At 47.2% G+C, this 13,868-nt stretch overlaps 1 protein-coding gene across 3 annotated transcripts in view; it reads left to right on the forward strand.

Annotated features, from left to right (window-relative positions):
• The window catches only part of NEURL1 (neuralized E3 ubiquitin protein ligase 1), a 114,482-nt gene that overhangs the window by 62,760 nt on the left and 37,854 nt on the right, over positions 1 to 13,868 (forward strand). Inside the window, exon 1 of one of the 3 annotated variants that reach the window (XM_077748431.1) lies at positions 12,033 to 12,078. The exons of the other annotated variants lie outside the window; for them this stretch is intronic. Within the exon in view, the coding sequence (XP_077604557.1) occupies positions 12,060 to 12,078 (19 nt within the window). The 5' untranslated portion in view covers positions 12,033 to 12,059. Of the gene's footprint in view, positions 1 to 12,032; positions 12,079 to 13,868 lie in introns of those variants that run through there. 3 annotated transcript variants of the gene reach the window in all.

Consider the following 13,868-nt stretch of genomic DNA (forward strand, 5'->3'; position numbering starts at 1 on the left):
ACCAGTTTATTACTTAAATTATTATGAGTAATATACCTTTTGACCAACATCTCTCCATTTCCCCCACCCCTCAGCCCCTGGCAACTACCATTCTACTCTCTGCTTTTATGAATTTGACTGATATATTATGTATCACACACAAAGACAAATTTATATAAATTTGATTTCATATATATGTATATATATAAATTTGTCTTTGTCTGGTCTCTTATACTGAGCATAATGTCCTCCAAGGTCATCCACATTGTCCCAAATGACAGGATATCCTTCCTTTTTAAGGCTGAATAATATTTCATTTGGATATATACCACATTTTCTTTATCCATTCATCTGTAGATGGACACTCAGGTTGTTTCCATATCTTAGCTATTGTGAATAGTGCTACAGTGAATATGGGAGTGCAGATATCTCTTCAAGATAGTGATTTTATTTCCCTTGGATATATACTCCGCAGTGGGTTCTATTTTTAATTTTTTGAGAAATGTCCAAACTTTAAAAAATAATGGGTATACATTCCCACCAGCATTGTTCAGGAGTTTGCTTTTTCCCACGTTCTGGCTAGCACTTGTTATCTCTTGTCTTTTTGTCACTAGCCAACTGACAGGTGTGAGGCAATCCCTCATTTTGGTTTCGATTTGCATTTCCCTGATGATGAGTGATGTTCAACATTTTTTCATATTCTTGGTCATTTGGATGTCTTCTTTGGAAAAAGGATGATTCAGGTCCATTGCTCATTTTTAAAAACTGAGTCATTTGTTGTTGTTTTTGATATTGAGTTGTTTGAGTTTCTTATATATTTTGGATGTTAACCCCTTATCAGATGTATAGTTTTTGCACATATTTCCTCCCATTCTGTTGTCTCTTCACGTTGTTATTTGGTTCTTGGCTGGGCAGCAGCTTTTTAATTTGATGCAATCCCCCTTGTCCATTTTTGTTTTTGTTGCCTGTGCTTTTGGGATCATAGCCAAAAAATCATTGTCAAGACTGATGTCAATCTTTTCCTCTGTGTTTTCTTCCGGTACGTTTACAGTTCATGTTTTATGTTTAAGTCTTTAACCCATTTTGAGTAGATTTTTGTATCTGGTGTGATATAGTGGTCCAACTTCCTGATTCTGCATATAGACATTCAGTTTTCTCAATACCACTAACTGAAGAGATTCTCCTTTCCCCATTGTGTGTTCTTGGCACCCTTGTCAAAGATCAGTTGACCATAAATGCTTGGATTTATTTGTGGGCTCTGTCTTCTGTTCCATTGGTCTCTATGTCTGTTTTTATCCCAGCACAGATTGCACTGGATCTGTATATAGATTACTTTGCGTAGTATGGACATCTTAACAGTATTAATTCTTCCAATCCATAAACATGAGGTATCTTTCCATTTATTTGTGTCTTTGTTTCTCTCATCAGCATTTTATAGTTTTCACTGTACTGGTCTTTCACCTCTTTGGTTAAATGCTGAAGTATTTTGTTCCTTTGAATGTCATTGTAAGTGGGATTGTTTTCTTACTTTCTTTTTTGGGTAGAATTATGCAGTTGTCTTGCCTGCATGTGATTTGACAGTATTTTTGGGGGGACTAGCTTTTAATGTACCCTTTCAAAGCATTCAACTTACTTTGTTTTTGTTTTGTTAACCATTTTTAGGTGTACAATATACTGATGTTGAGTACATTCACATAGTTTTTAACCATCACCACAGTCTACCTCTAGCACTTTTTCATTTTCCCAAACTGAAACTCTGTACTCATTAAACAATACCTCCTCATTCTCCCTGCCTCCAGCCGCTGGCATCATCATTCTGTTTCCTGTCTCTATGAATGTGACTACTCTAGGTACCTCATATAAGTGGAATCATATAGTATTTGTCCTTTAACAACTGGCTTATTTCACTTAACATAATGTCCTCAGGGTTCATCCATGTTGTGGCATGAAACAGAATTTCCTTATTTGAGGCTGAATAATATTCCATTTTGTGTGTATCTGTATATCACATTTTGTTTATCCGTTCATCTGTGGATAGCCAGTTAACATTGTTTCTATCTTGCGGCTATTATAAATAGTGCAGCTGTGAATGTAGGAGCACAGATGTCTATTTCAGACTTTGCTTTCAATTCTTCTGGGTACGTACCCAGAAATGAGATTGTTGGATCTTATGGTAATTCTGTTTTTAATTTTTTGAGGAATTGGTTCAACTTGGTTTTTACCAAAAAACCTATAATTTTCTTTCTTCATCTCCTCCTCTCACACTCATATTTAATGGTTTTTAAAAATAGCTTTATTGAAGTATAATTGACATGCAATATACTGCACATATTTATAACATACAATTTTGATGTTTTTTGTCTGACATATATATCCGAAACGATCAGCACCATTCTGTTAATGAATGCTTCTACCACCCTCAAAACTTCCCTTGTGTCTTTTGTAACCCCTGTCTCCTGCTCCTTCCTGCCTTCTCCCTGTACTGAAGTAACCAGTGATCTGTCACTGTAGCTTAGTTTACCTTTTTAAAGAGTTCTGTATAGATGGAATCATACAATGCCTACACTCTTGTCCTCTGGCTTCTTCTACTCATTTTCACTTATTTTGAGATTCATTCATATTGTGGTATGTATTAACAATTCTTTTTTTTCTTTTTCTCAGTGGTATTCTATGGTATGGATGTACAATTTCTTTACTCACCTGTTGATGGACATTTGGGTTGTCTTCAATTTTATATTATTACAAATGAAGTTGTTAAGAACATTTGTATATAAGTCTATGTATGAACATGCATTTCCTCCTCTCTAAATATCTAGAAGTGGAATGGCTGGATCACAAGGTAGGTGTGTTTTTAACATAAAAGCAACTGACAAAAAAAATAGTTGTACCATTTATATTTTCACCACCAGAAGGTTCCCATTTCTCCACATTCTCACCAGCACTTGATATGGTCATTCATTTTAATTTTGGCCATTCTAATAGGTGTCTAGTGGTATCTCATCAGGGTTTTAATTAGCATGTCTCTAATGATGAATGATTTTAAACACTTCTTTTTTCATGTGCTTATTTGCTCCCTGTATATCTACTTTGGTGAAGTGCCTGCTGAAATTTTTTCCCAGCTTTATTGAAATATAATTGACATGTAACATTGTGTAAGTTTAAGGTGTACAGTGTGTTGATCTGATACATTTATATATTGTAAACTGATCACCATTCTAGCTTTAGCTGGCACCTCTACCCCATCACATAGTTACCATTTCTATTTTTGTGGTGAGAACATTTAAGATTTATTCTCTTAGCAACATTCAGGTATATAATACAGTATTATTAGCACCATGCTATACATTAGATCCCCAAACTTGTTAAACTTCTAAATGGAAGTTTGTACTCTTTGACCAATATCTCCCCAGTCCCTCCACTCCCTGATAATCACCACTCTGTGTTTCTTTGAGTTAACTATTTTAGAATCCACATATAAGTAGTATACAGTACTGTATTTTTTGTGTCTTATTTCACTTAGCGTAATGCTCTCAAGGTTCATCCAACTTAGCATAAACACGGCAGGGTTTCCTTCTTTCTCATTGGCTCATTATTTCTTATTGGGTTGTTTGTTTTCTTATTTTAGTGTTTTGAGACTTCTTTATGTATTTTGGGTTCTCTGTTAGGTATGTACTTTGCAGTCCTTTTTCCTTGGTCTGAGACTTGTTTTTTCATTCTCTTAAAAGAGACTTTTGATACTTTTTATGTAATATTTAAATGAATTATATAGTTTCCTGGCATACCGACCTGTCATAAACAAAGTCAGGGACAGCACAGCTTCTTTTATTGAGCATACAGTGCAGCTGGGTAGCAGCTTCCCTTGCAGCATGGGTAGCCATGTGACTACATTTTGGTCAGTGAGTATAAATTTGAATTGTTGGGTGGACTTTGAATAAAGCTCCTTTAATGAGGGGCAGATGGCTGGTGTAGGTTCTTTGATTTTGGCTTTCTACGAACCTCCTCCTTCCTGCTTGAAATGTGGACAAGGTGGTTGGAGCCTCAACAGCTATCCTGAATAATGAAGCAACCTTGAAGTGCCATTTGGAATGGGAGGTAGAAAGATAAAAGAAGCCTAGGTCCAGATGACTATAGAACTGACACACTGGGCTTAGACTGCCTACTTACAGGCTTTTTCTGTGTGAGAGAAAACACCTTAAATGTTTAAAAAATACATGTCATTTCTGGTTTTTGTAACTAGCAACCAAATGCAATTCTGAAAGGAATTTGGTTAATAAGGCAGCGGGTCAGGGAGACGTTAGTTCTACCGCATATATATTTATGTCATTGAGATCATACTGTTAGAATATTTTTTGTTCATGCTTTTCTGGTTTTCATGCTTAGCTTTCTCACTACTACTGTTTCCTCCACCACTACATCCATCTTTACCTTTATTACCCTCCTTTTCATATTGTTGTGTGAATAATTTTCATTATAATAGTCTTTGAGAATCTTTTTGCTGATGGAGGATTGTTTGTATGTAAAATGTATTTCTCTTGGTAAATATTCTATTGAAGGAAGCTTTGTCACTGGGGAGCATCTGTGGAAATGGATGGAGTTAGTGATCAGATTTAGGGTAATTTCAGGGTTCATTGGGCATGGGCCATACCAGTCATTTCTGCCCAGCAGATAGCCAGCATTGTCCCTTATTGGGAAGCTCTCCAGGGGTGTAAATGAAGTGACAGCGATGCATTTCAGTCTTAAGCCAGGGTTGGCTTGGGCAGGTCAAAGTCAGCAGTGCCTGTAAAGAAAGGCTGGGGAAATTAAACTTGATGGTGAAAGAACTAAGTGAAAGTTCTTGAGTAGGGGAGTAGCATAGTTTGTGTAGGAAGGGTTGGGGATAGGGTGGAAGGGAGTCGAAGGTGGGTAGGCCATTTTGGAAGCTTTCATGGTGATCCAGGCATGGAGTGGTGAAGGTCAAGTTTTAGGCAGGTCATGTATTAAACAGTTCAGCAGACATCAGGAGAGGATTAAACGTGCAAAAGTTATTTTAAAAATTATCTGAGGAAGGGGCGCCTGGGTGGCTTAGTCGGTTAAGCGTCCGACTTTCGCTTAGGTCATGATCTCGTGGTTCGTGGGTTCGGGCCCCGCGTCGGGCTCTGTGCTGACTGCCAGCTCAGAGCCTGGAGCCTGTTTCCGTCTGTGACTCCCTCTCTCTCTGACCTTCCCCTGCTCACGCTGTCTCTCTCTCTCTCCTAGAAATAAATAAAAATATTAAAAAAAAAATTATCTGAGGAAATACCTGTGAAGAAAAATAGGGAAGAAGTGGGGAGAATCTGGGTGAGTCATCAGACCTCAATGCAAGTGTATCCCTGAGTAAAAAGAAAGATAAGGAAGAAAGCTTGGTGGAAATATTTTAGACTGCAGTGCATTTCTAAGGAAAGTTCTGTAAGACCCTTGGGGAGTCCTCAAGCCCAAGTCATAGTTGCTGGTCAGAGGATTTCTATCCCTGCCCCACTCAGTCATTGGCTGGGAGCAGCAGTGGGAAGCCTGGCCTTGGAGCAAACAGTGTGATGGATTTCGGAGTTCCAGAGCTGGGACCCTCGGTCAAGTGTGCTTCCTGTGCTGGAAGATCTAAGGGGGTTGACTGGGGTGGAGGATGAGGAAGGCTAGTGCTCTCTCTTTGGGCTGTTGTTGCAAGTAAACAGTGCTGACCTGGGTTGGCTTAAACAATGAGGAGCCATATTATCCCAGATCACAGGAGGTCCAGGGGTGGGTGGATTTCAGGATTGGTGGGCAAGGATGTAAGCAAGGATGAGGTACTTGCTATCTCTGTGCTCTGCTACCCATGGGTTGGCTTCCTTCTGGACTGGTAGTGACATGGCCATGGCAGCCCCAGGAATCACAACCAGCCACCACAGTATCTAGAGGAAGAAGAACACTTTCTTGTGCTTCTAGTTCTCAAGGGAGTTTGGCAGATTTTCCACTAAGCTTCATTGGCCAAAAGTGGGCCACCTGGCTGTTCTTGACCCCATCACTGGCAGAGGGAATGGAAACATTGTGATCAGTTTATACCAGAGAATTGCAACCCTGACTGCCATTAGAAACCACCTGGAGAGCTTTTAGACACATCCATGCCTGGGCCGTGTCTTCAAGAGTTTCTGTATTAATTGGTCTGGAGTGGGAGCTGAGCATCAGTATTTGGGTAACTTCCTTACGTGACGCTAATGTGCAGCCAGGATGGGGAACTGTCAATCTGGAGTAGAACGGATGCTGGGGAGACAGCCACAATGTTCCTTATAGTCACTTACTAGTTTTGTGTGGCTTGCACAAGTGACAACGTCTTTGAGCCTGTTTCCTCATTTGTAGAGTGGGGGCTGGCCATAGCCACCTCCTGCCGCTACTGGGAAGAATGGATGAGCTCATGAATGCTCATAGACTTTGCCAACTCTAAGTCACTGACACCTGAAGGATGGTTGCTCATCATCCTCCTTCAGTTTGGAGGGAAGATTTCACTTCTGTGCTGCCGGGAGCAGGGTAGCGATTTCCCCCCAACACAACTTCCTGCCATTGAAATAAAAAACGAAAGAGAAGGAAAAAACGACAGACCAGGAAGCCAGAGGCAAATGCAGTGGGCTTTTTTCTTCTTGGAAGGCGTGGGTTTGAATGTGCTGCTATAAATGGTTTATGCAAACGAGTTGGAGGGGCTCATCCCCCTGCTGCCTGAATCCGGGACTGGCTGGGAGACAGCCAGGCACATGGCTCCCAGCATCTCCTCCTTGCAGTCTCCTCCTCACAGACCTGCAGTGGGCGGCTGGGGGCTGGGGGGTCCTCCGAGGCTGCCTTCAGCAAAGATGGCCAGATAAGGCTCCGGTTCCTCAGTGTTCCAGGACACACCCGGCTGCTTGGCTTCTTGGCTCTTTCTGTCTGAGTGAGCACTGCTTGGTGCTGCCACTATTACAAAGAGCGAGCAGGGAGGGCCACCCCTGGGGCTGGCAGGTCTTAAGCCAGGCAGCCTCTTAGTCGCAGGTCCCACTGTGTTCCCAGGACCCTGGGGCATCACGGCTGGGAGGGTGTTCTTATAGCTGCTCTCTGGAGCTTGGATAAGGGACAGATGGGGTGAAGTAAAGGCCACCCACAGCAGCCCTGGCCTCCCTTCCTCCTCCTCTTTCTCTCCTCTTCTTTCTTCCTTCATAAAATACTTTGAGTGCTACCCAGTGCCCACCATGTGAGGTGGCGGGGATCTAGAGTGGGAAGCTCTGCCGTTGGGTTGCGCCAAGTATGAGAAGAGGATCCTTCCCATTACTGCAGGGCTGGGGCTGCACAAAGGGCTGGACAAGCCTTAGAGAAGGAAGGTCCCATCTGCCCTGGGGCATTGGGATGATGTCAGGGGAAAGGGCCCTCTGAGCTAAGAGATGAAGGTGAGATAGGAGTTTCTGAGTGCCTAGTGCGAGAAGAGGCTTTCCAGGTAGGGCAGCAGTGTTCAAAGAGCCATGGGCATGTGAGGTGCAGCCGTGTCCTAGTATATATGTGCTTCTTGTGCATGGAGTATAGCTACTTGGTCTGGGGGGACATCACAGGACAAAAGGCCAGACACGTGGGCTGGGGCCAGTTCCCAGAGGACCTTGAAGGTGAGTCAAGTTTATCTACTGTGGGCTCTTAGCTGGGCAGTGACCCGGTTGGATTAGTCAGGCAGAAAGGTCAGCCTGGCAGCCCTGAGGAAGAGGGATGGGAGGTCAAAGGCTGTAGGAAGGATTGTCCAGATCAGGATGATGCTGGTGGCTTAAAAGTAGCCAGAGGATGCATTATAGAAGGACACAGTGACTGTTCAGATGGAGGAATCCAGGATGATACCAGACTTCTGGCCTGGCTAGTAGGACTCTGAGGGGTAAACCAGGCCACAGAACCTTGGAGATGTACCCATGTCTGGAGGGGTCAGGAAGAGGACTGAGAAGCGGTGAGCAGCGGAGTACCCAGCTGAGTGCATCCTGGCCCATCCTTGGCTCTCCACCAGACCTTGGTGGAAAGTGGCGGAGAGGGACGGGCTACTGCAGACAGTGCAGGAATTCTTAATTGCCTTCCCTCCAAATGATTCCCTCCCATAGCTCTGATTCGGGGAAATCCTAGTTCGGAGCTAAAGATGCATGTGTCCAGTGCCTCCATTTCACAGATGTGAGAGCTGTGGCCCAGAATGGAGATTGACTTGCCCAAGGTCATAGAGCAAATTGTGGAGGTGGCATCATGACTAGTACAAATAGACCCCCCAACAAAGGCTAATGTAAAGTGTTTGTAACCTCCCTTCTTTGGCCCTGAGAACAAGGAGCTCCCCTCTGGGCAGAACAGTGGGTTTGGCTAAGCAGAGTAGAAGGTGTGAGGGCGGGGACATTGTTTTAGAGAAGGGAGAGGCGCTCTGGGCCAGAAATCCCTGTTCCCATTTGCCCAGCAGTGGGGCCCCACACAGGAGCTGTATTAACCCACCTCTGGAGCCCTTACCCCTGCCAGGAAGGAGGACCCTCTGTAGGCATTAAAAGGGGCCACCCTCCCTGAGTCTCCCCAGACCCAAGCAGGCCTCTGCAGACCATCCTGAGCCTTGGGAAGTTTTACCTGACTCCCAGGGAAGGCTCTTTCCTCTAAAGTATGGTGCTGGAGAGGTCACCTTGTGCATTGCTGGGGTCTCTGGTGGCCTGCCTGCCACTCGGCTCCAGTAGCTGGAGGGAGGGAGGGAGGAAGCAGCCACAAAGGGTATGGCACCTTGAGGGAGGAGGCTGAGATACTGGAGAGAGAGGAAAGGAAGGTGGAGCAAAGGACAAATGTGCAGATTGGGAGAGGGGGCAGCTGCAGGGAGGAAAATGCGTTTCCTGTCACTGCCTTCACCCTGCGGTCATTTCTGCCCTTCTTGGGCTGTTCTTTAGGCAGGAAGACCACAGTCCCCACAGCTGCCTTAGGTCCAGCCACACCTGAGCTATGGCTCCAGAGGGAAGGGCTGCCAGCACTGAGCCAGCCACATTGTCATGGCCCCCAGGCCTTTCGGGACTAAGAGCCCCTGTTTGTGGGGCGTCTCGCTGATGTGATGTGAGGCTGTCAGGTTGGGGTCAGGGCCTCAGTCTGGGCTTCAGGCTGCAGATGCACTGGCAGGCAATAGAATTCCTGCATAGGCTCAGTGGAAGTGAAAGGCCTCTACCTCTCCCGACTTCAACACTCGCAGGTCCTTGAGTGCCTGGGGTGCTGCCCTCTACTCTGCAGCTGGCATGGCCAGTGTCTGCTGTGCCACAGCCCTGGGCAGTGGGCACAGAGCTGGCTTAGGTCAGTGGCTGGATGGACCTCAGGTTTTTTCACTCACGTTTGCTCCGTGAGAACAGAAACTCCCATTTCAGATCCAGGCTGAGGCCCCCTCCTTCTGAAAAGCACCTGCCATTCCCTTTTTCTTTTCAGAGCATTTGTGTCTCAAGGCCTGAGGGACCTGATGCCTTCTTGCATTAATCTGCACTTTCCCTTGGACATGTGTATGGTATAAAGCTCTGGCTCCCAGAACTCAGAGCCCCCTCCGATCCCCCCATATCGGAGTGGGCCCAGACCCTGGTGGGGGTGAGGTCTGTTGTTGGGTGCTTAGATGTACAACAGGGACCCACACAAGGCAGGGCAATGACTGTGGGAACACCGTCCAGAGGTGGCTAACATTGGGATGAGTGATACTTACATTTGTGCCTGCACCCACCCTGATACCCTCTGACTGATGCCGTGTTTGTTTAATCGAAGGGGGCTTCTCTCCTGGCGGCACTGCGTGGTAGGCCAAGTCCTGGCGCCTGGACTCCTGAGTCGGAGATCTGGCTTCTGGGTGGCTCTGGTGCTTTCTGGCTTTGGCAATTCATTTCCATCTCCTTGAGTCTGTTTTTCTCATCTGTTAAAAAGGGATGAGCCTCTGCCCTGTGGTACCAAACACTTTTGCAAATCCAGTAAGATTTTGGAGAAAGTGTTTTGTAACTTTTATGAGCTGGGTCATTATTCCAAGAGGCCACATGGCAGAGAGGCCAGCGCCCGGACGCCGGTGTCTGGTGGATGGGCATGCAAATCCCTACCTTGCTGCACAGTAGCTGCATGATGGATCTAGCAGCTAACCTGTCTGAGCTTCCATTTCCCCAATGAGGGTGCTGCGTTCCAGGGCTGCCGTTTCCTCCTGCAGGCCCACAGCAGGTGTTTCAAGATGCTGGCAGCAGATGTAATTTTCTTAATTGATTTGAGTACTTGTTTGTCTTAATTCCTTCCTAATTTTTGTAGGAGGAAGAGGCAGTGGGACCCCTGATAAAGGGGTGCGGGTTCTTGAGGGGGGCCAGGTCAGAGATCATGGTGGGCGGGGCAAGGCAGCTAGTCCTGGTGGGAGTGAGGAGCTCTGAGGGGTGAGGCCCCGGGGCAGCTGGTAAAGCTTGTCTGGCGGAGGCCTCTCTCCTGGGCTGGGATTCTGAGGCCTTGGGCCCCACCCACCCTCGGACAGCTTCGGAGACTCAGCCTAGCTTCTCCGCTCTGCTGAATGGCTTCCCAGACCCTGGCCTCCCCGCTGTACCCTGATGTGGCCCAGGTCCTGTTTGGTCACGAGCCCAGTCCTCACCAGGGCCGTATCCATTATCGTTTGCTTGGCCAGTACCCACTGCCCAGCCTTCCCCAGAGGTACACTGTGCAGTGCTTACGAGTGCGGGCCCTGGAGGCCAGCTGACCCGAGGGCAAACGTCAGCTCTGCCGTTTCCACATTCTGTGCCCCAGTTTCTCCTCTGTCAGGTGAGTTCTGCCTCCCACACTGTTCTGAGCACACTACACGTGTGAGCTCATCCTCCCGCCCACTCCCCCTGTAGCCCCATGAGGCAGGCATTATTATCAACTCCCTTTTCAGAAGAGTAGGTGTTAGAACTGGAATTTGAACCCAGGCTGTCTGACTCTAGAGCCTGCACTTTTTAAGAAAAAAAATTTAAATGTTTATTTATTTATTGAACTTTATTTAGAGAGAGTGAGGGAGAGGCAGAGAGAGAGTGAGAGAGGGAATCCCAAGCAGGCTCCATGTTACCAGTCCAGAGCCCATGGGGCTCAATCTTATGAACTGCAAGATCATGACCTGAGCGGAAATCAAGAGCTAGACTCTTCACTGACTGAGCCAGCCAGATGCCCCTAAAAGTGTTTATTTAAATGTTTGTGTATTCACCCACCCATGCATCCATGCATCCATCCATCCATCCATCCATCCATCCATCCATCCATCCATCCATTCAGAGAGTGATCTAGCGAGAGGCAGACAGAGGGAGAGACAGAATCCCAAGCAGGCTCAATGCTCAGCTGTAGAGCCTGACTTGGGATCGATCTCACGATTATGAGATCACGACCTGAGCTAAAATCAAGTGTTGGCTGCTTAACTGACTGAGCCTCCAGGTGCCCCAGAACCTGCTCTTAACCACCATCTGTGAAGCCACCTAGTGTAGACACACACTCTTAAATGGTGGCAGTGAGTAGCATTTCATGTTGTCAGACCATTGGGATCTGGCTGCCCGTGGCCCTGCCAGCAGGGCTTGGCCTCTGGGGGTCCTGCACCATCACATTCCCATCCCCGCTAATGCCCAGCGTCTGACTGTTGGAGTGGGTGGCCCCAGCAGGGGCCAGGGCCAGGGCACAGGAGAAGAGGCGGGGGCTGAGCCAGCTGGTCCTGGGCTCTGCACTTCCTCAGTAAGCTGAGCCTGGGAGGGGCAGGAAGCAGGAGAGAGCTTGAGAGCAGACTCCTCAGAGGCAGGAGGATGGGCTGAAGGAGGCCCAGCGGGCCCTCCCAGCCTCGGGATGGTTTCACCGGGCTGGGGGTGGGGTGTGTGTGTGTGTGTGTGTGTATGTGTGTGTGTGTGTGTGTGTGTGTGTGAGGGTGGGGTGGGGGAGGGTGGTCTCTGCCTGCAGAGGAAGGATTTAACCTCCTGCTATCAGCTGCCAGCTTTTCTCCTAATCCGGACAGGCCCGGCGGGATCAGTCGGGTATGTTTACGCATCTCGGATGGATGAAGCTCATGTCTTACTCCAGCACATGTGTCCTGTCTCCTGCGTCACCTTGGGCCTCATCTCTCCGCCTCACCTCCTCCGTAGATGTTTCATTGTCTGCAAGGTTAGAATTTAGGGAGCACCTTATGAATTCAGGCCCTGGTAATTGATCACTTGTGATTGATCACTGGGGTAAGGACTGGCTTCAGGTTTAAAATTCGTTCTACCCTTGAACAGAAACAGAGCACTCACCAGGTGATAAGGGACGATGTTTAATCTGCTTTCTTAGAAGGGCCTACTGTTACTCAGCACTCTGAAATGGCATTTGCATTTCAGACACGCATGCAGTAACACACGTAAAGCACCAACGAGTGGTGCGCGGAGAGCGGTGCTGAGTAAATGGTGCTCACATGATGGTGTAGATGGTCATTGTGTATGAAGGCACTCCTCCCTTTCTTTTCCTTGGTGTAACATACTTGCTGTGCTGTATTCATATCCTGCATCCTACCTCTCTCCTTTCTGAGGCCAGGACAGCAACCATAGTGCCTCTGTGTACTACCTGGATTCCTGAGCTCTCTGGGTCTCTGAACAACATCATTGACAGCAATAGTTACTATTACTTGTTGAACCAAGCACAGGGCCTCAGAGAAGCTGGAGAGCTTGCTCATTCACACGGTGGTAGAGCTTGCCTATCTGACCACAATATCGGAGCTCTCAACGTCCGCAAGGGCGGGGTGGACACATCCATCCACTCTCTCTGGCCAATGACATAAATCTTATCACAGGCAAATGTTTGCTTCCCGGTAGGGGCTCTGTGGGTGTGGGCTCCATCTGGCACACTCTGTCCTGGGATTTGAAACCTGGTTTCTTCCTTGTTGTGTCCTTTCTGCCTGGCATGGACGGTGAACCCTCTGTCTGGTCCAGGCTGGCCCTGGGAAGCAGGCGTAGGTGTGTTTGTATCTTGGAGGGTCTGAGAAAGGGCTGCTTGGCATTGGGCCCAGGGTCTGGGAGGGGCAGCCAACTCCAGGCTGTTTTCTCAGATTCTCTTTCGGTTTCCGCCCCCGCCTCTGCACCTGTTGTGTTCCCATCATCCTGGGCGGCTGGCAGCTGTCACTGCTGGGGCACCTGTCCCAGCCCCAGAGGACGTCCTATAGATTCCCTGGCTCTTGTTTCTCTGCAGCACACAGCTCATGATCTCTGTGTCCCTGTGTGTCTTTCTCCTCATCTCCATGCAGATTGCTCTCTCTTGCACTCTTGTCCTGGGTCTGGGCATAGGAGGAAGCTTTAGGCTGGGGTTCCCTGCTCCCCATTCTCCAGTGCCAGGCCCAGTCTAATAGGGTAGGGAAGGATGGCCCTGGAAGGTTGGCCTTAAGCCTCAAATGCCAGGTGAGTCATCAGCTCAATCGAATTATCCCTTGTTCTTGACGAAAAAGATACTATGGCAACCAGGAACTACTTTGCAGCTCCTCCCCTGCAGGGCCACCTCCCCTTTCTGACCTCTATGGATCTCTGCAGACTGGAGTCCAGTCTGCCCCCACCTCTTAAAGAGAAGTTACTCCCTCTCCTGGTTCGGTTTTATCTTCCATGCCTTTGGATGCCCTGACCCGAATGTCAATGTCGTGTTAAGCACCAGAAGACATTACACCTCAGTTTAAGTCCTCCTTATACTCTATCCATTCTGTGACCTGGGAAGTCCGCAACTTACTAGGCCTCATTTGCTACACCTGTAAAATGAGCATGTTACTTCATTGGCCTTCTTGAAGGCAGTGACACGGGACCCAGAGCTTTCTTGAGGCTCCTTCCCTTCAGGGATCTTTTTTTTTTTTTTTTTTTTTTTNTTGTATTTCCCCCTTCAGGGATCTTAGAATGTGTGATTCTGATGGTTTCTGTTTGAACTTGTCCATGTTTTGTTCT

This window comes from Crocuta crocuta, unplaced genomic scaffold (genome assembly GCF_008692635.1).
Source record: "Crocuta crocuta isolate KB4526 unplaced genomic scaffold, BGI_CrCroc_1.0 scaffold619, whole genome shotgun sequence".
Lineage (NCBI taxonomy): Eukaryota > Metazoa > Chordata > Mammalia > Carnivora > Hyaenidae > Crocuta > Crocuta crocuta.